The sequence below is a fragment of the Bufo gargarizans genome, chromosome 9 (assembly GCF_014858855.1).
Source record: "Bufo gargarizans isolate SCDJY-AF-19 chromosome 9, ASM1485885v1, whole genome shotgun sequence".
Lineage (NCBI taxonomy): Eukaryota > Metazoa > Chordata > Amphibia > Anura > Bufonidae > Bufo > Bufo gargarizans.
The window spans coordinates 20,748,696-20,770,689 of record NC_058088.1 but is presented as its reverse complement, the minus strand read 5'-3'; the positions used below and the strand labels follow the sequence as shown (position 1 = coordinate 20,770,689).

General features: G+C 46.7%; 1 protein-coding gene across 2 annotated transcripts; it reads left to right on the top strand.

Moving 5' to 3' along the window:
• Positions 1-298: 298 nt before the first annotated feature.
• On the top strand, positions 299-13,061 carry LOC122946786 (class II histocompatibility antigen, M alpha chain-like). 2 transcript variants are annotated; one of them, XM_044306594.1, is made up of 6 exons: positions 300-742; positions 1,825-2,085; positions 3,829-4,110; positions 7,689-7,970; positions 11,455-11,583; positions 12,823-13,061. In XM_044306594.1, the coding sequence occupies exons 1-5, from the start codon at positions 658-660 to the stop codon at positions 11,571-11,573; spliced, it is 1,029 nt and encodes a 342-aa protein (XP_044162529.1). In that variant the 5' UTR covers positions 300-657; the 3' UTR covers positions 11,574-11,583; positions 12,823-13,061. The 2 variants fall into 2 exon arrangements, with proteins under 2 accessions (XP_044162530.1, XP_044162529.1); XM_044306595.1 differs by lacking the exon at positions 7,689-7,970 and having other exon boundaries at positions 299-742.
• The last annotated feature ends 8,933 nt before the right edge of the window (positions 13,062-21,994 follow it).

Below are 21,994 nucleotides of genomic sequence, written 5' to 3'. Positions count from 1 at the left end.
TCACAACCCCCCAGCGCAGAACCTACTGAGTCCCCCTGACTCGTCATACTTTCAGAACCTAGCCTCTTTACTCATACATGTATAAATACTTTTGCCATCTCTAGACTTCTTTTATAGTTACAGGATTTATTTTATCTACATGTATAATTAGAAATGAGTGATAACCATTCAGTTTTCCAGCAAATCACAAACAGATGAGTCTGAGAAAAGAGTCTACCAAGCAACAAGCAACGAGACTCAGCAGAGCTCCTTTATTGGTCAGATGTGTCAGTATAAAGCATAATAGGCGTGTTCTACACAGTGCAGCCAGTCCTGTGATGCTATCAGATAGACTTACGCTGGTGGCATTAACCATGCAGAAGTGACAGACTCCATGCAGATCTCACACTGGCAACTTTGTGACTGCAGAAAAAACTCGAGATGCAGCGCCACATGAAGTAGATGACCTCCGCACTCTATTATTATTATTATTATAAGCTAGCTGTTCTGGAGCCTAGGAGCCGTGCACAGGAATGACCGGTCACCCAAGCACCACTCGACTAATACTGAGCCGTAGAGCTAGATGTGTCGCAGCTCAATAAATGCTTCACCGGTTGTAGACGGAACCCACCGACGGAGCAGCCATAAGCAGTTCTCACTCCATACTAAGAAGATTTTATGAACATGCCGCAGCTCTGCTTGAACAGTCCTCAAAATACTTTGGTGCTGCTGGTCCCCCTGCTGGCCATGCTGGGTCACTGCGGTAGGTGACAATATTTCTTCCTTGCTACAATGTGAATGGCCGCACTCTTGTACCATGTCTATACACTGGAAGCAGCGGGTCTCATAGTATTATTGGTTTGGCTAGAAAGATATTAAGTTGTGATCCTAATGAAAAGGCAGACATAGAATTTTCCTAATGTAATGTTATATAAAAATATATTTCACATCTCCAGTGCAGTCGTAGGGTGGTCCAGATTTACTGTAATAGCAATCTTATTTTCCACAACTTCACATAGATTCACAGTGTCAGAAACAGTATTAATAGGATAAAGAATGCATAGTAGTCAATCAAAGTTGATGATTAGTACATAGCATCATCATTAATACCATCAGCTATTGTGCTTAGACGTGCAGAGATCAGCTTGGCTCCTAAAGTCAACCTATCAAGGTATGGTGCAACTTTCCCTACAGTTAGCAGATCAATTCTGTGTTGCAAATTTGCTACCAAAAATTAGATTAATGTAGTTTTGCGAATGAGAATTTAAATGGTCGGCAAAAGAAAGTGTAGAATATTCCTCTAGAATGTAGACATAGAATTTCATTTTATTTTTTTTTAATTTTTTTATTTAAAGAGCATCTCACCAGCCTTTCTGGTTTCATAAAGGCTCTGACAAAACATAGCAGATTGACGAACAGACATTAAGTAGCATGGACGACTTTATCAGTGCATCCCTTATTACTGACTAGCAAGAAGGGGACACTAGACATGCTGTAACAGTGACACTCGGGGCTGTGTGATCTGTCTAGTGATCCCTCTAGGATATGACCACGTGATGTTTCTCAATCAGTGATTCCAACTGGTGCCATCATTAGCAAACAGTGTACACAATAATGCAATACAAGAGTGGACAAGTTATTGAAGACTTTAAGAACCACTTAGAACAATCACAGAACCTGTGTGTGGACTCTGGCCAGGTCATGTAAAACAGTCCAAAAAGTTAAGTGCCAGCAAACTTCTATGCATGTTTGGTTTTTGGATCTGTCTTGCTTTAGTGTAATATATATATTTTTGCCCCCCCCCCCATCACTTCTCACCTCCACCTTTTATATTGTCTTTTTCAGACGATGATCATTTGTTAAGTCAGGTGTTATTTTGTCAGCCCACCGAGCCATCATCGGGGCTTCTGAAGATGTTTGATGAAGATCAGATGTTCAGTTACAACTTTAGTAATAACACTGTCACTCCTTGGATCAGTGACTTTCACAAGTGGCGTGACCAGGCTTTCCCTAACCCCTCAACCATAACCTCCCATGTAAAGCTATGCAACCGGTTTAGGGAAGAGTTGACCAAAGCACTGGAAAATATTACTCCTGAAGCCAGAGGTAAGATTTTAGAAGGGTTCCATATTTGCAAATAAATAAGGATCATTGAGGGTCAGCTTGCAGGGATCCTCAAAGATCCCCTTTTTTTTTTTTTTACTTGATCCACTGTACCTTCTGAAGTTCAACTTAACCCCTTAGGGTCTGATCTGGAATTTCCATAATTTGCGTAAAATTCAGTGTAGCGTGTGTGCAAAAACTATTTATGATTTGTGGAATGTATATTCTTCTAGCCTCAAGATGAGTAGCCAAACAATGATTTAGGTTTGACAGCAGGGTGAAGGACTGGCCCACCAGAGGATCCTCCGGTGGGTCCAAGCTCTGACAATAATAGACCTCTCGTAAAAGAGGACCCTTAAGGTCCTATATACACACAGGGTGGGCCCTCAGAATCATTTCCTCTGGTGGGCCCAAGGAACTTCAGTATGACGCTGTTTGACAGCCACTTGTTTCAAGTCATTTGACATGTTTTCATGTATGCAAATAAATTCATACTTTTACAATAAGTTTCCATACACCACTGGAGCTCTTCAATGAGAAACAGTGCCCCCAATATGTTTTCAACAGAAGACTCACCCAAACTTTCCATTCAGTTTAGTGGAAATGGTTGTATAGATCAAGGTTGTATATTGTACATCTTTTTCACATCATTTTCTCATTTATGAAATTCACTTTGCAAGTACATTGTGTTACTGATCTTGCACAGATTTAAAGTTACAACCTGTATTCTCCCTCCTGGCATTCCCTGCTTGTTCAGGGTCTTAAAGAGTAATCTGTTATAAGGAAAAAAAAAACGGTGCCACAGCTAAGCAATTAAAGTGACTATCCAGTTCCCCATAAACAAAAATGCACGATGCTAAAATGCCAGGTGCCCTTCTTTGCTCCTGCCATGGTTCCTATGATTCCCAGTTCCCTGTTCATTTTTGTGAAATGGGCACCATCTTCGCAGACTACTCTATGCACACTGTGCTTTGGTAATCTGACTGAAACACTCCTCTCTGCAATTTGATGAACCAGCCAAAAGCAGGGGGGGGGGGGTCTCAGAAAACCAAAGCACGGAGTGCATTTTACACAAATGAAGAAAGGCCTGTGAATTGATGGAAATGAACCAGAAAAGGTCAAAAGAAGTATTTCAACTACGAACTAGACATTTTGTTGAACCAGAGAACCGCTTTATAGGTTTATTTCGGGATTTTCATATTGATGACCTTTTCTATCAGTATCTGCTCAGTAGGAGGTCTGACACCCCAGACCCCCAGAAGATCAAATGTAGAATTCTGAACACAGCTTTAGACTTAAAATTCCCCAAAAATATGTACAGTTTGAAAAATTATTCTATGCAAGAGACCTTTATAACCAGTGATGGTCAGTTCGCAGTGTTCGCCAGCGAAAACATGCGGGCTGCCATCTTTAGTAAGGTAGACTCACCCATCCGGCGAGGCACAGGTAAGCCCTTACCTGTGGCGGGAGCCGGTCTGAAATCAAATGCAGTCACCGGGAGCAGGCAGTTCCGAGAACAGCCCGATGAAGGCCCCCGGCGGCTGTTCTCGGAACTGCCTGCTCCCGGTGACTGTATTTTGATTTGGTAAGGGCTCACCTGTGCATCGCCGGACGGGTGAGTCTACCTTACTAAAGATGGCAGCCCGCATGTGTTCGCTGGCGAACACTGCCAACTGACCATCACTGTTTATAACCAATAGATTATATGCCTTCAGTATCCAGATTTTACGGTGTTTCTTTGTATAGGTGGTGCACAAGTGGCCGTTTTCACTGGACATCCTCTGAGACTGGGTGTGGAGAACACGTTGATCTGTGCCATTAGTGATGTCTATCCCCCAGCTCTGACCGTCACCTGGAGGAAAGATGCCAAAAATTTGACAACATCTTTAATCTCCTCTCAATATTTTGCCAAGGCTGATCTGTCCTTCCAGGCCTTCTCCTACCTCAATGTCACTCCCCACCACAATGATGTATTTTCTTGTGAAGTACAAGTGGCGGGAGATAACAGAACCATTGTACAGTACTGGAGTAAGTACATCGCTGTCGTATAGGAACGGAGTCTGAACTCACATGCTTCATCTCATTCTAGGTGCGGGGGGGCAGGATTATATCTAACCTGACGTAAAGCAGTTACATGGGTTTTCCAGGAATGTTATATTAATGACATATCCTGTCCATCATGTGACGATGGTTTGCGCACTGTAACGCCATCTAATTAGATAATGAAAACTACGACGCAGATGTGAACAGAGCCTAATTCGCATCAGTCTGTTGTCATTTTCTGAAAATGAATTTAACAAATCCTAAATCAGCAGCTCCGCGCATCTTTTGTTAATAATTAAGCTTGAATGAATCGAGTGATTTCTTTCAACCAAATTGGGGGTCATTTATTAACCCCTTCCTGACTGCTCACTGTGTATATACGTCCTATCTGCACATGCCCTGTGCAGATCGCACATACAGTATATACACGTGCAGGCAGCCCTTTAATCCCAGCACTGATCAGCGCTGGGATTAAAGGTCCTGCTCCTGCAGTCTAGCAGGAGCAGGTCGGGTCCCGGCTGACAGACACAGTGGGGACCCTGAGGAGAAGACAGGAGCGGTTTATTACAGCTTCTGCCTTCTCCTGTGCCGGCGGCAGAGCGCTGTACGAGCGCAGGGAGGAGAGCAGGAAGCGGCAGAGCCGCTTCCTCTGTTAGTCTTGGTGGTCACGTGACCGCAGAGGGTGTCTGGAGCAGAGTTGCAGGGTCTAAGGAAACCCCGATCAGCTCTGCCTGTGTGGATGCCCCAGTTACAGTGGAAACCGTGAAGAAGAAAAAAAGTATGTGTCCTCCAGAGGTCTTTTAATGACCTCCTGGGGGACATATTATGTGCCCAAAAGAAATGAAAATATAAATAAAAAAATAATAATAAAAAATCTTGGATAACATGGATAACCTAGTTTAAAGCTAGCCCTTCAGTATATATTCCAGAAAACTCCTTTGCGGCCCTCATACGGCGGGTCCACAATACACAGGCACCACTATAATGGGTCCACAATCACGGAGATGCGTAACTGAAGCACGGATGGGAACCCCACGGAAGCACTTCAGAGTGCTTCCGTAGTGTTTCTGGCCGTGCCTCCGCACAGCAAACAAATAGAACATGTTGTATTTTTTTGCGGTGCGGATAGATCACGGACCCATTCAAGTAGCAATTTGCGGTCCCCAATGCACGGAATGGACGCACAAGGTTCGTGTGCATGAGGCCTTAAACTGGGACCACCACCACATCCATGTAAAGTAGCTGTGAATGGGCACACAAACCTGACTGTGACTTCACGAAAGCTGGAATTCTTTAAAACTTTATTACTAGCCATTATAAAAACTTATCACCTATCCACAGGTGAGAGTTCAACCTCTGGAACCTTCACCAATCACAGGAACAGGGGTCTTGTGTCCCTCCGAGCGAGCGCACTGCCCAGTGGCGTAACTACCAGGGAAGCAGGGGAAGCGGCTGCTTCGGGGCCCGGGCTGACAAGGGGCCCGGGAGCAGTGTCTCACACACACTTACTGTGTGTACATAACTTTACATTTTCCGGCCGGCCCCACCCCCGAAAACAACCCCTCCAAATCCCCTCCCCTTTACATTTGGTGCGGTCACATAGGGGCCAGGCCCGCCCACCCCTCCCACCCCTCCCACCCCCCCCATCCATCCTACACCCCCATTCATCAACACAGGGCCCGCTTCGGCGAGCAACTCCATCCATGATTATCTGCTGACTTGCTGCCTCTTCTGCCTGCATAGCGTGACACCTGCCAGAGAACAAGTCGGCAGCACGCTATGCAAACTAATCTCTTCAGGCAGCACAGTGGCAGCCCGCCCCCAAATGAAGTCCTCCTCAAGGGGCGGGGAGGCTGGGAGAAGCTGCGCATCATGGCAGAGAGGCGAGCGAAGGGAGGCACAACAAGCATGCGCCACAGCACTTTTCAGGTTTGTGCCCCCCCCCCCCCCCCCCCTTGCCTGCTGCTGCAGCTGCACTAGTACACAGTGGTTCTGGGGCCTCTCTGGGCATGAGGAAAGAGGAGGGCAGGGCAGAGTCAAAGTAGTTAACCCTTTCCTCTTCTCCTAGTCTGTCAAGTTCACAGACTTGGAGAGGAGAAGAGGTAAGACCAGTTACAGCAGCAGAAAAAGTTCTGAGTGTGCAGCCATGGCAGGCTGCAGCATGTAGCTGCCACAGGCTGCCATCCCAGTCCCACCAGCCTCCTATATAATAAAATGCATTCATCTGCTTCTGTTATAATATAGGAGGCTGGCAGAGGCTGGGATCGCCACCTGGCAGCTGCATGCTGAAGCCTTCAGCATGTAGCTGCCAGGTAGCCAGATCACAACCTCTGCCCACACTTCCTCTGCCAGCCTCCTGTACTATAGCATGCGGTACGTGGCAGCCTCCCCTCTCTGCTTGCTGTTGCGCCATCTACTAGTGCTTATTATGGCACTCTTTTAAGTTACATATACACAAATGTGATGCCAGGATAAAAAAAATATTAAAAAGCAGCAACTATTTTAGGCCAAATAATACAACAAAAACGGAATGAATCACTATAGTACCCAATTGCAGAAGTTCTAGTGGTGCCCACCCCTGTTCTTTGTTTATAAGAGGCCAACGTATAACCGCTGCAGCTAATCAGTGGCCTCAGTGGTCACGTGCCATCCTCCCATCGATGATCGGGGCTACAGTGATAACATGCCGCTGCTTGTAATCAAAGATAGGGAAACCGCTTGACCTTCCGTGATGGATCAGCGGGATTGGGGGGAGGGGTATTTGAAAACATTTACAGCTGTTTTTAATTTTTCTTCATACGGTCAGATTACGACTTAACAACACGTAGCTGCTACATTGAGGATTGTCTGCAGCAGTAAAATCCGCACCAAATGGAATGGAATTGGTGGTCAAAATTATTGCGGAGTTGCTGCAAGTTTGCTGCAGATTTGATACTCTGGAAATCATCAGCAGTTAGGCCTCATGCACACGACCGTGGTGTGTTTTGTGGTCCACAAATCGGGGATCCGCAAAACACGGACAGCCTTTAATATAAATGCCTATATTTTTTTTTTGTCTGACACCCCAGACCCCCAGAAGATCAAATGTAGAATTCTGAACACAGCTTTAGACTTAAAATTCCCCAAAAATATGTACAGTTTGAAAAATTATTCTATGCAAGAGACCTTTATAACCAGTGATGGTCAGTTCGCAGTGTTCGCCAGCGAAAACATGCGGGCTGCCATCTTTAGTAAGGTAGACTCACCCATCCGGCGAGGCACAGGTAAGCCCTTACCTGTGGCGGGAGCCGGTCTGAAATCAAATGCAGTCACCGGGAGCAGGCAGTTCCGAGAACAGCCCGATGAAGGCCCCCGGCGGCTGTTCTCGGAACTGCCTGCTCCCGGTGACTGTATTTTGATTTGGTAAGGGCTCACCTGTGCATCGCCGGACGGGTGAGTCTACCTTACTAAAGATGGCAGCCCGCATGTGTTCGCTGGCGAACACTGCCAACTGACCATCACTGTTTATAACCAATAGATTATATGCCTTCAGTATCCAGATTTTACGGTGTTTCTTTGTATAGGTGGTGCACAAGTGGCCGTTTTCACTGGACATCCTCTGAGACTGGGTGTGGAGAACACGTTGATCTGTGCCATTAGTGATGTCTATCCCCCAGCTCTGACCGTCACCTGGAGGAAAGATGCCAAAAATTTGACAACATCTTTAATCTCCTCTCAATATTTTGCCAAGGCTGATCTGTCCTTCCAGGCCTTCTCCTACCTCAATGTCACTCCCCACCACAATGATGTATTTTCTTGTGAAGTACAAGTGGCGGGAGATAACAGAACCATTGTACAGTACTGGAGTAAGTACATCGCTGTCGTATAGGAACGGAGTCTAAACTCACATGCTTCATCTCATCCTAGGTGCGGGGGGGTAGGATTATATCTAACCTGACGTAAAGCAGTTACATGGGTTTTCCAGGAATGTTATATTAATGACATATCCTGTCCATCATGTGACGATGGTTTGCGCACTGTAACGCCATCTAATTAGATAATGAAAACTACGACGCAGATGTGAACAGAGCCTAATTCGCATCAGTCTGTTGTCATTTTCTGAAAATGAATTTAACAAATCCTAAATCAGCAGCTCCGCGCATCTTTTGTTAATAATTAAGCTTGAATGAATCGAGTGATTTCTTTCAACCAAATTGGGGGTCATTTATTAACCCCTTCCTGACTGCTCACTGTGTATATACGTCCTATCTGCACATGCCCTGTGCAGATCGCACATACAGTATATACACGTGCAGGCAGCCCTTTAATCCCAGCACTGATCAGCGCTGGGATTAAAGGTCCTGCTCCTGCAGTCTAGCAGGAGCAGGTCGGGTCCCGGCTGACAGACACAGTGGGGACCCTGAGGAGAAGACAGGAGCGGTTTATTACAGCTTCTGCCTTCTCCTGTGCCGGCGGCAGAGCGCTGTACGAGCGCAGGGAGGAGAGCAGGAAGCGGCAGAGCCGCTTCCTCTGTTAGTCTTGGTGGTCACGTGACCGCAGAGGGTGTCTGGAGCAGAGTTGCAGGGTCTAAGGAAACCCCGATCAGCTCTGCCTGTGTGGATGCCCCAGTTACAGTGGAAACCGTGAAGAAGAAAAAAAGTATGTGTCCTCCAGAGGTCTTTTAATGACCTCCTGGGGGACATATTATGTGCCCAAAAGAAATGAAAATATAAATAAAAAAATAATAATAAAAAATCTTGGATAACATGGATAACCTAGTTTAAAGCTAGCCCTTCAGTATATATTCCAGAAAACTCCTTTGCGGCCCTCATACGGCGGGTCCACAATACACAGGCACCACTATAATGGGTCCACAATCACGGAGATGCGTAACTGAAGCACGGATGGGAACCCCACGGAAGCACTTCAGAGTGCTTCCGTAGTGTTTCTGGCCGTGCCTCCGCACAGCAAACAAATAGAACATGTTGTATTTTTTTGCGGTGCGGATAGATCACGGACCCATTCAAGTAGCAATTTGCGGTCCCCAATGCACGGAATGGACGCACAAGGTTCGTGTGCATGAGGCCTTAAACTGGGACCACCACCACATCCATGTAAAGTAGCTGTGAATGGGCACACAAACCTGACTGTGACTTCACGAAAGCTGGAATTCTTTAAAACTTTATTACTAGCCATTATAAAAACTTATCACCTATCCACAGGTGAGAGTTCAACCTCTGGAACCTTCACCAATCACAGGAACAGGGGTCTTGTGTCCCTCCGAGCGAGCGCACTGCCCAGTGGCGTAACTACCAGGGAAGCAGGGGAAGCGGCTGCTTCGGGGCCCGGGCTGACAAGGGGCCCGGGAGCAGTGTCTCACACACACTTACTGTGTGTACATAACTTTACATTTTCCGGCCGGCCCCACCCCCGAAAACAACCCCTCCAAATCCCCTCCCCTTTACATTTGGTGCGGTCACATAGGGGCCAGGCCCGCCCACCCCTCCCACCCCCCCCATCCATCCTACACCCCCATTCATCAACACAGGGCCCGCTTCGGCGAGCAACTCCATCCATGATTATCTGCTGACTTGCTGCCTCTTCTGCCTGCATAGCGTGACACCTGCCAGAGAACAAGTCGGCAGCACGCTATGCAAACTAATCTCTTCAGGCAGCACAGTGGCAGCCCGCCCCCAAATGAAGTCCTCCTCAAGGGGCGGGGAGGCTGGGAGAAGCTGCGCATCATGGCAGAGAGGCGAGCGAAGGGAGGCACAACAAGCATGCGCCACAGCACTTTTCAGGTATGTGCCCCCCCCCCCCCCCTTGCCTGCTGCTGCAGCTGCACTAGTACACAGTGGTTCTGGGGCCTCTCTGGGCATGAGGAAAGAGGAGGGCAGGGCAGAGTCAAAGTAGTTAACCCTTTCCTCTTCTCCTAGTCTGTCAAGTTCACAGACTTGGAGAGGAGAAGAGGTAAGACCAGTTACAGCAGCAGAAAAAGTTCTGAGTGTGCAGCCATGGCAGGCTGCAGCATGTAGCTGCCACAGGCTGCCATCCCAGTCCCACCAGCCTCCTATATAATAAAATGCATTCATCTGCTTCTGTTATAATATAGGAGGCTGGCAGAGGCTGGGATCGCCACCTGGCAGCTGCATGCTGAAGCCTTCAGCATGTAGCTGCCAGGTAGCCAGATCACAACCTCTGCCCACACTTCCTCTGCCAGCCTCCTGTACTATAGCATGCGGTACGTGGCAGCCTCCCCTCTCTGCTTGCTGTTGCGCCATCTACTAGTGCTTATTATGGCACTCTTTTAAGTTACATATACACAAATGTGATGCCAGGATGGTTCTGGGCTGGCATCAGATGCATGCATATGTGTGTCATAATAAGCACTAGTATATGGCAGAGCAGCGGAGGCAGAGAGGGGAGGCTGCCACGTACCGCATGCTATAGTACAGGAGGCTGGCAGAGGAAGGAGTGGGCAGAGGTTGGGATGAAAGTTCCAATCACCCCCTTTCACAGTGTTTTAAATATAGGTAAATACACATAAAAAAAAGCATTGCCATGTCCAAAAATGTCTTCACTATTAAAAAATATAAATAATTTTAATTCAAAAAGGGTACCAATAAAAACTACATCCACTTGAAAAAAAGCTTCAGCTCTTTAGGCAGAAATCTAAAAAAAAGTTTTAGCTGTCAAAAAATGGTGATACAAAGACAAATAGGTTTTTTCAAAGGTTTTATTTTAAGTAAGGGTCCATTCACACGTCCGTTGTTCTGGGTCCGCATCCGTTCCACAATTTTGCGGAACAGGTGCAAACCCATTAATTTCAATAGGGCCGCAAAAGATGCGGACAGCACACCGTGTTGTGTCCGCATCCGTAGTTCCAATCCGCGGCTCCCGCAAAATAAGATGGAACATGTCCTATTCTTGTCTGCAATTGCGGACAAGAATAGGCATTTCTATCATAGGGAACTATCAAAATGCGAAACGCACACGGCTGGTATCTGTGTTTTCCAGATCCGCATTTTGTGGACCGCAAAGCACTTGCGGACGTCTGAATGGACCCTAAGGGAGGGGGGCCCTGTAAAAAATTTGCTGTGGGGCCCAGTCAGTTCTAGTTACGCCCCTGGCACTGCCACTCCATTCAGACTCTATGTGACTGCCAGGGATAGCCTAGCCCTGTTCTCAGTCCTACAGAACCTTGTGTTTGCTAAGTTCTGCTTTCAGTATATCTCCTTCTCCAACGTCTTCTTTCATTTACTCACTACACAGATCCTGTAAACTAAATGAAGTTCGGTTTTATGTTAGGACGCTGATGCTGAGTGTTCATCAATCCTTCCTGTCTTTCAGTTCCTCAGTATCCAATACCTTCTGATCTGATGGAGAACGTCCTGTGTGGTTTGGGTTTCTCTCTTGGCATCATCTTCCTCCTTGCGGGTTTCATTCTCTTGTGTTTTGCTAAGAAGTAGCGCAATATTGGTAAGCTGGTGGCATCCTGTACTAATATCTGATCATTGTACTTGTTACCGTATGATAATTATAACTGTACATATTTATTTAAAGGGTTATCCAACTTTTTTTTAAAAAAATATTAAAAAGCAGCAACTATTTTAGGCCAAATAATACAACAAAAACGGAATGAATCACTATAGTACCCAATTGCAGAAGTTCTAGTGGTGCCCACCCCTGTTCTTTGTTTATAAGAGGCCAACGTATAACCGCTGCAGCTAATCAGTGGCCTCAGTGGTCACGTGCCATCCTCCCATCGATGATCGGGGCTACAGTGATAACATGCCGCTGCTTGTAATCAAAGATAGGGAAACCGCTTGACCTTCCGTGATGGATCAGCGGGATTGGGGGGAGGGGTATTTGAAAACATTTACAGCTGTTTTTAATTTTTCTTCATACGGTCAGATTACGACTTAACAACACGTAGCTGCTACATTGAGGATTGTCTGCAGCAGTAAAATCCGCACCAAATGGAATGGAATTGGTGGTCAAAATTATTGCGGAGTTGCTGCAAGTTTGCTGCAGATTTGATACTCTGGAAATCATCAGCAGTTAGGCCTCATGCACACGACCGTGGTGTGTTTTGTGGTCCACAAATCGGGGATCCGCAAAACACGGACAGCCTTTAATATAAATGCCTATATTTTTTTTTTGCGGGGCCACGGAACGGAGCAATGGATGCGGACAGCACACGGAGGGCTGTCTGCATCTTTTGCGGCCCCATTGAAGTGAATGGGTCCGCATCCGAACCGCCAAAACGGCGGCTCGGATGCGGACCAAAACAACGGCCGTGTGCATGAGGCCTCATCTGCAATATAAATTTCCATGCTTCTGATTTAATTTCCACACCGCATGCAAGTTATGTGCTGATATTCTCGGGAATATTTCCACAGCATGTTCACAGCTACTGTAAATGCTACGGATTTTCCGCACTTAAGGCCTCATGCACACGACCGTTGTGTGCATCCGTGTCCGTTGTTCCGTTTTCCGTGATTTTCTGCGGACCCATTGACTTTCATTGCCATTTAAAGTGGTTGTTAACCTGTAAGCCGTAGAGGAGCAACAAAATATAAATAGGTTATAAAGCATTAGATTCAGATAATGTTTTTTCATCACATTTATATGATTTGGGGGATTTCTGTAGGACTGTTCCCCTGGAAATAAATATTGTTCATTAACCCTGTATTTTTCTTGCTTTGTTCCCTGCAGACTGATTTTTTTACTTCTTCGGATCCTTTTTGAAGACTGTAGTGCCTGGATTTTTCGTAGTGCCTGGATCATTACTTGATTCCCAGACCTCCAATAATTAATTACCAATAGTAGATCTTAAAGAGGACCTGTCACCTCTCCCGACATGCCTGTTTTATTAACTACTTGCATTCCCTGTGTAATAGTAATTCTGGAGCATCTCTTCTTATGGCTCTATGTTGTGCCATTCCTCTATTATTTCTACTAGAAGTTTCTGAATGAATTGCTAGCAGTCTGCAGTAAGGGTAACCAGTTGGGGGGGTGTCCCTGCACAGTCTGAAAATGCCAGCACTGATTGGATAGAGTGAGTCTGTGCAGGTACACCCCCCCAACTGGTTACCGCCCCTCTGTACCCTAAGGCCTCTTTCACACGGGCTTCATGGTGATGGACCATGTGATGAGCGCAGTGACGTCACCAAAGGTCCTTTTCTCCCAGGTCCTTAAAGAAGAAGAAAGAAGATGAGCCGGGCAGCGCGAACAAGTGGATGAGGTGAGTTTAATTTTTAATTTTTATTTTTTAACCCCTCCATCCCTAATTTACTTAGCATTCTGTATTAAGAATGCTATTATTTTCCCTTATAACCATGTTATAAGGGAAAATAATAAAGATTGGGTCCCCATCCCGATTGTCTCCTAGCAACTATGTGTGAAAATCGCACCGCATGCGCACTTGCTTGTGGATGCTTGCGATTTTCACCCAGCACCATTCACTTCTATGGGGCCTGCGTTGCGTGAAAAACGCAGAATATAGACTCTGCTGTGATTTTCACGCAACTCAAAAATCACCTCTCATGCGCACAGCCCCATAGAAATTAATAGGTCCGGATTCAGTGCGGGTGCAATGCGTTCACCTCATACATTGTACCCGTGCGGAAAACTCGCCCCATGTGAAAGGGGCCTTACGGCAGACTGCTAGCAATTCATTCATAACTTCTAGTAGAAATAATAAAGGAACGGCACAGCATAGAGCCATAGAATAGATGCTCCAGAAATGGTGTTACACATAGAATCGGTGACAGGTCCTCGTTAATATGGGTGGTTTGAGTTTCTGCCTGGTCCTAAGACCTTTGGGTTTTCCATGGCCTCCCAAACCACTCACCATCCTAATAGACTGTACGTGAGTCTGAAGTGTTGCTAAGGCCACCATAGCAGAGCTACGGCAGGCCGCACTAGCAGTGTTTTTCCATCATACTTTCTAGTATTGCAGACAACAGTTGGCTCTGGCACTATCACCGTGGGGTGGTAGTATTGATGTCATCAGCTGTCATTAGCTGTCATATAAGGAGAAGGTGTTAGCCCTACGTGGTGGAGGAATAAGATGTGAATTGCAACCGCACACCAGACCTGCGTTATGGAGCCAGGATCTATGGAGAACTGTCAACAAGTCATACACACATCACACTGAGAAGTGTGGCTCGTCAGTATCTGCAACTCCTAAAGCTACACTGTAACAATTTCCACGTGATTTCATCTGACTTTTATGCGACTTTGATGCAAATTGCTTTTTAATTTCCTTTTTTTAAATCTGGGCTCAGAATAATAAAAAATAAAAAATATATATTTTGGCCTAAAAATAAAACTAAATCCAATATGCTGATCTTAATGGTTCCATCTTCGGGTACGTAGAATAACTATGGCAGGGTAGAAGAGAGAACTACTAAATTATAGCCACACACATTCAATAGAAGACCTGCTTTGTGTTACCATGTGTCTACGTAAGCGATTATTGCTGTGCGTGCAGGTGTATGTGTGTGAATAGGTATTCAGAGGTTTGGGACACATTTACTAATTCTGTTGCTCACGCTAGATTCACACCACATTTTGAAGTAAATAGCCACATATACTACAATATGGGGGCGCAACTGTATTTCAGCTATATGCTGTTTTGATGGATATTTTTTCTTTTTATTTCACAACGGGATCGAATTACATGTATCTCAATATTTACCAAATGATATACTGTGGCGCATGTAGCCACCATCAATATTTCCAAACACAGGATAATTCATAGATAAATTATCAAAAAAGTTAGGTAAAGAAAGGAGTTTCCAGAAGTATCAAATAAAGATGTAGGTGGTCATTTATTAAACAGAAATAAGCCTAAATTAGGTGTATATGTGCTACAATCTGCAACTTCTCCCCGCTCAAACCAGGTCTAAAAAAGTGGGCTTGGTGTGGACAGGGAAGGACCGGCAGGCACGTCTCATTTATCATTTTCTACGCCTGTTTTAGGTATGGAAAATGGTCTAAATGTAAGACAGCAAGGAAGCTGTCTTACATTTAGAACTGGCGCTGGATGCGCCAAAGTTATGGAGAGACCAACGCCTCTTCATTACTTTGGCGGATCCACCGCCAGTGCAGGGCTTTATTAAGAGTCTTAGGCTCCATGCAAATTGCTGATCTACAACACACCCGCCCGGCACCCCTATAGAAATGCCGATTCTTGTCCGCAGCTGCGGACAGGAATAGGACATGTTCTATCTTTTGCGGAGCTGCGGACCCGAAGATCGGGGCCGCGCTCCGCAATTGCGGATGCAGACAGCACACTGTGTGCTGTCCGCATCCATTCCGTCCCCATACAGAATGAATGGGTCCGCACCCGTTCCGCAAAATTGCGGAACGGATGCGGACCCATTTTGCGGACGTGTGAATGAATGGAGCCTAAATCAGCAGTCTTAATAAATGTGCCCTGTAGAGTTCTGTTTTTGTCAGTACAGTGCAAGCTGCACCACCAGGAACACATGCAATTTTCAAGCCACATGTACAGTATTTATTTTCATTTTATTTTTTTTTATCTATTCAGTGATCTCGGTGTTGGTACTGTATTGTTGTGGTTTGTATGGTTCTAATAATATATGTGTGCAATTAGCTTGGCCCTGATTCCATATATACTGTAGTTTGGTTCTGTTAATACATCTATGCAGGAAACTTAAAGGGCTTCTGTCACCCCACTAAAGCCATTTATTTTTTTTGGGGCTAGTTACATTCCTTATAGTGCGATATATGAGAATATAATGTTGTTACTTACTTTCATTCGGCCGTTTCTTATAAAAACGAAGTTTTATAATATGCAAATCAGGTCTCTACCAGCAAGTAGGGCGTCTACTTGCTGGTAGCCGCCGCAAAAAACCGCCCCCTCGTCGTGTTGATTGACAGGGCCAGCCGCGATCTCCTCCTCCGGCCGGCCCTGTCAGCATTTTAAAAATCGCGCGCCTGTGTTCATTCGGCGCAGGCGCTCTGAGATGAGGAGGCTCGTCTCCTCAGAACTCCCTCAGTGCGCCTGCGCCGATGACATCACCGAAAGAGAAGACGTCATCGGCGCAGGCGCACTGAGGGAGTTCTGAGGAGACGAGCCTCCTCATCTCAGAGCGCCTGCGCCGAATGAACAAAAGACTTTAGTGGGGTGACAGAAGCCCTTTAAGATGGATTCAGACAGGCTGACTGAGTGGCCGATTGTCGGGAATGAGGGGTCCCTTCCCAAAAGTCGGCTGCTCGTTCAGTGAAGGAGACCTCTGTATTTACATGCAGAGATCTCCTTTACTGTACGAGGACGGGGGATCGCTGTATCGTGGCTTCTGAGCCGCACGTCTCTGTTTTGACCACACGGTCTGCTGCTTAAAAGCCATGATCGGTGGTGCCTGCACGAGCGACAGGATCACTCGATGAACGAGCGTTTCGTGATCGACGGCACATGTAGAAGGCCAGATAATCGGGAACGACCGTTCGCAGGAACGGTCGTTCCCAATACTCTGGCTGATTATTGGTGCGTCTAAATGCACCTTTAGTTCTGGAACCCTGTTTATGTAGTCAGCTGGTTCTGGTACACTATCTATATAGTAAGTTTGATTTTGTTTCTGTCTGTATTAAACTTGTTTCGGTTTTGTAGCATGCTAATTTCTTGTACTGCATTTATGTAGTAGGCTCTGTTCTGTCATGGTATCTATGCGGTAAGCTTGGTTCTTTTGTTGTGTCTATGTAGTTAGTATCAGAACATTTTACAACTTCAGGCTGGTGAGGGACCCATTTTCTTCATACAGCCCAGGGCCCTCTTTAGTCTTAAACTGGCCATACACATAATACTTTCACACTAGCGCTTGATCGGATCCGTTCTGAACGGATCCGATCATATTAATGCAGACGGAGGCTCCGTTCAGTATGGATCCGTCTGCATTAATAACTTAGAAAATGTTCTAAGTGCGCAAGATGCCTGAGCGGATCCGTTCAGACTTTCAATGTAAAGTCAATGGGGGACGGATCCGCTTGAAGATTGAGCCATATGGTGACCTCTTCAAGCAGATCCGTTCCCATTGACTTACATTGTAAGTCTGGACGGATCCGCACGCCTCCGCACGGCCAGGCGGACAGCTGAACGCTGCAAGCAGCGTTCAGCTGTCCGCCTGTCCGTGCGGAGGTGAGCGGAGCGGAGGCTGAACGCCGCCAGACTGATGCAGTCTGAGCGGATCCGCTCCATTCAGACTGCATCAGGGCTGGACGGAGGCGTTCGGGTCCGCTCGTGAGCTCCTTCAAACGGAGCTCACGAGCGGACCGACGAACGCTAGTGTGAAACTAAGATGTATATCTGTCTAACTTGTCGATTTCCACTGGACCAGCTGGCCATCTAATGGTGATGTGACTTCCCAACTCTGCCCTGACAGCAGATGTCGGGGGCGGTGAGGATCAGGCTTATTGGACTGTTCTTGGGTAGCTACGGCAGGTGTGTTTTTCCATCCATCATACTTTCCAGTATTGCAGACAACAGTGCTAAAAAAGTCTGGCAAAGGCTTCCTCCCCTCTTCTTATGGAGAACATAGTCAATATATATGAGCAGATTGGGTGTGATAGCTATCCACTGACAGCTATCTAATGTATAGGGCCAGCCTATCTGCCCCATGATTTACTGAGCCGTTTCCTATGGTGACATGTTATATAGCATAAAGTCACTAGGAGCATTTATAAAAGAGTCTGAGCAATGATATATAGCTACTGTCCTACGCAGATATGCTGCTTATCATGTCCAATGTTCAGGACAGATGTCTTTGGTGGAGCCAATCATGTCACAGACCATCCAATCTAGATGCATTTATTATATAAATTCGAATGCAAAAAGAAATGTGTGCTGTCACGGGCTTCCTCCCTCCCCGCCGGGCCCCGAAGCAGTCGCTTTCCCTGCTTCCCTAATTGCTACGCCACTGGCTGGCTGGTTGTAGATGAGACTGCGGATACACTGAACTTCCTCTATAACCAGCCATTAGCTACAAAGAGGACTAACAGTCGCATTTAAGGCAAATATTCTTTGTTTATTCTCAGCCTACATGTTGGTTTTCTCAAGAACATGCAGGGAAACAGTCACGAGGGTGTCAAGAGCCACGTCTGACTCCGTTATACCCGGGGTCAGGAAGTCGCAGCGGGTGGCTGCGCGCTCTTTGTCTAAAGATCATGTTGTTTCTTAGTGATTGTTTTCTGTGTTTGCCTTGCAATCCTTTTTGTCTCACTCAGGGATCCGTAGCTTCTCCTCCTCAGCTGTTTCTTGTCTGCCACTCCCAACCTCCTTATATTCTCCTCTCACACTTCTCTAGTTGCCAGTTATAGAGCTTCCTGCCTGGACATCTATACTGACCCACTGGAGCTGTGAATCCTGGTTGTTGTTCCAGAGTGCTTCCCTCCGGATCCCTGTTGGGCTTTTTGTTGTCTCCTGTTGTCGCCCACCTGGGATTATATGTTTAGTCTGTATTGTCTGTCCTCCCCTTGGTGTTTTCCTTTAGAGCTAGTGGTGCGGACTAGTGTTCCCACCGCCCTGTTCACTATCTAGGGCTCATCTTAGGGAAAGCCAGGGTTTTAGGCACGTGATCGGCGTACGGGTGAGGAACCCGTCTAGGAACGTCAGGGCAGCCAGGTGCCAGCCGCAAGGTGAGTCAGGGGTCACCACCTTCCCTCTCACTTGGGCAGGGCCTTCCTCTTTCCCTCCCTCTGTGTCACGTATGTGATAATCACGCCGATCGTGATATTATAACTGGCCCTTATTTTTTTAGAGAATTTTTTTTTTATTTATTTTTTATTTTATTTTTTTCCTCTCTACTTAGAATCCAATATGGATCCTATTGCTGCTTTGGCAAAACAGCTTCAAGGCCTGTCTTTGGAGGTGGCAGGATTGAAGGCGTCTGTCCTCCAACAACAGCAGCAAATGCAGCAGACCGCAAGCCCAGCGGTTGCTATGGGTAACCAGGTTGTTACAGAACCCAAGGTTGTTCTTCCTGACAGATTTTCTGGGGGAAAGGACAAATTTGTGACGTTCCGTGAGGCCTGCAAATTATATTTTAAGCTGCGCCCTTACTCCTCAGGTAATGAAGAACAGCGGGTGGGGATTGTTATTTCCCTGCTTCAGGGGGACCCGCAATCCTGGGCGTTCTCGTTACCCCCTGGTTCCCAGGCTCTCCGGTCAGTGGAGGGATTTTTTGGGGCTTTGGGTCTCATATATGATGACCCTGACTGAGTCGCCCTGGCTGAGTCGAAGTTACGGAGACTCCTACAGGGAGATCGGCCAGCAGAGGAATATTGCTCAGAGTTCCGTAGGTGGGCTACGGATACTCAGTGGAACGACCCGGCTCTCAGGAGTCAGTTCTGCTCTGGGTTATCTGAAAGGGTTAAGGATGCGCTGGCGCTGTATGAGACCCCCCTTTCCCTTGATGCTGTTATGTCCCTCTCTATCAGAATAGATAGACGTCTTAGTGTAATGCACTGAGCTGTTTTGCGAGGATCTCAACTGCGGAATCGTGTTGCATTAACCAGTGCCCAAGACCCAGAAGGAAAGTGAGGTTATAGATCAGGTTCAGTTGTGGATTCCCAGGCGGCTCTCTCAAACAACTGAGCGGAGAGTTAGGGATCCTGACATCATACACCTGTTCCCTGCTCTGAATGTATTATTAGCGGCGAGATGCCATACGCCCTACAGGTGGATGTAGTAATTCATTTTGATGTAGGCAACCGTTATAGTCCATGAATCTTGTTTTCCATAACACACACCTCACTTGCATAAGTTATACAGAGAACAGAGTGCCTTGAATATTATTGCTTAGTTGGAAGGTACTGATAGTCCAGGTTATATTCAGCCACTGAATTCATTATACTTGCGGTTTGGTAGAGTCCTCAGTAGCGTCCCGGATTGCCAGGGAGGTTAGCGGAGTGAGGAATAAGGTTCCCAGGGGTTCCGGGGTCCGGATCCAATGCCTATGAGGGAGGCTTCTGTAGCAGTATGCACGGTGTACACTCCAAATTAGTGGAACACTGTGCATAGCTGCCACAGGGCTTATATGGGGTAGCTCCGCCCAGTGGGAGGAGTCGCTGTGCTGCAGATGGAACCACCCTGCCGATCGTTACAGTACCCCCCTCCCAAGGGAACCCCTCCGGGGTACCCTAGAAGGGGAGGGCCGGTCGGGGAACCTGCGGTGAAACTCCCTTTGCAATTTTGGAGCGTGGACATCATCGGCCTCCTCCCAGGAATCATCTTGGGGACCATAACCCTTCCATCGTATGAGGTACTGGAGTCTCCCCCTCCTCCTTCTGGAATCCAAGAGCTCCTCAACCTCGAACTCTTCATCACCTTGGACAATGACCGGAGGTGACGGGGCAGGGTTCCTGCCCGGGAAAGGGTTAGGACGAAAAGGCTTCAGCAAAGATACGTGAAAGGTGGGGTGTACCTGAAAACGAGGAGGTAGAATGAGTTTCATCGTGTTGGGGTTGACGACCTTCTCGATACGGAATGGTCCCAGGAACTGTTTCCCCAATTTTTTAGAAGGAGTACCCAAGCGGAGGTTTTTGGTGGAGAGCCAGACGGAGTCCCCTGCTTGATATGGGGGACTCGGCCTCCTGCGTCGATCATAATAACATTTTTGTCGATCTCTAGCTCGGATAAGGTTTTCTTTAAGCTCCTTGAGGGTCTTCTGTAATGTGGAGATGTAATCTTCAGTAGCTGGCACGTTAGTAGGGATACTCATCGGAGTGAGAGGAGAAGGGTGAAAACCGTAGTTCGAGAAGAATGGAGAGTGAAGAGTGGAGGCACTTTTGGAATTATTATAAGAGAATTCCGCGAGAGGAAGCAGGCGCTCCCAGTCGTCCTGGAGGTATGAGCAGTGACAGCGAAGGTACTGCTCGAGGCATTGGTTTACTCTCTCAGTTTGTCCGTTTGTCTGCGGGTGGTATGCACTGGACATCCGATGGTCTATCTGGAGTTTCCCACAAAGAGCCTTCCAGAACTTGGAGATGAATTGTGAGCCTCTGTCCGATATCAGTTTAGTAGGCACTCCATGTAGACGGACGATGTTAGTCACAAAAACCTCAGCAGTCTCCTTTGAAGATGGTAATTTTTTCAGGGCCACAAAATGTGCCATTTTTGTTAGTAGATCAACAACAACAAGTACGGTATTATGACCTTGTGAGGGAGGAAGATCAACTATAAAATCCAGTGATACCCACTCCCAGGGTCTAGAGGGTATCGGGAGATTCATTAGTAGGCCGTAAGGTTGCTTACGATCATGTTTGCAGGTGGCACAAATCTCACATGAGGCGACGTAGTCCTCAATTTCCTGTATCATGTTGGGCCACCAGTAATATCTGCGGACTAAATCCACGGTTTTGGAGATGCCCGGATGACCCGACATGGGAGTATCATGGCATAGTTGAATTACTTGTGTTGTAACGTTTGGTGGTATGTATAGATGATTTCTCTTATAATAGAAGCCTTCATCATCCTTACGGAGTCCTGGAGGTAGATCGTTTTCATTTAGGGTTAAGCAGTCCTTGAGTCTTTGTCGTAGAACTACAGTGGCGCTAATTTTTTTTGGTGGAATTACCCACGAAGGGAATTCTGCCCCTGGATGGGGATCATTCAAACGAGAAAGCGCGTCTGCCTTTCCGTTTTTTGAGCCGGGTCTGTATGTGATTTGGAAATCGAAGCGGTCGAAGAAGAAACTCCACCTCACTTGCCGAGAGGATAATGTCTTACCGGTCTTTAGGTATTGGAGGTTGCGGTGGTCTGAGTATATGGTGATTGGGTGTGTCGAGCCTTCCAATATATGTCTCCAATTTTCCAACGCGTTTTTTATTGCCAGAAGTTCCTTTTCCCCTATGGGGTAGTTAA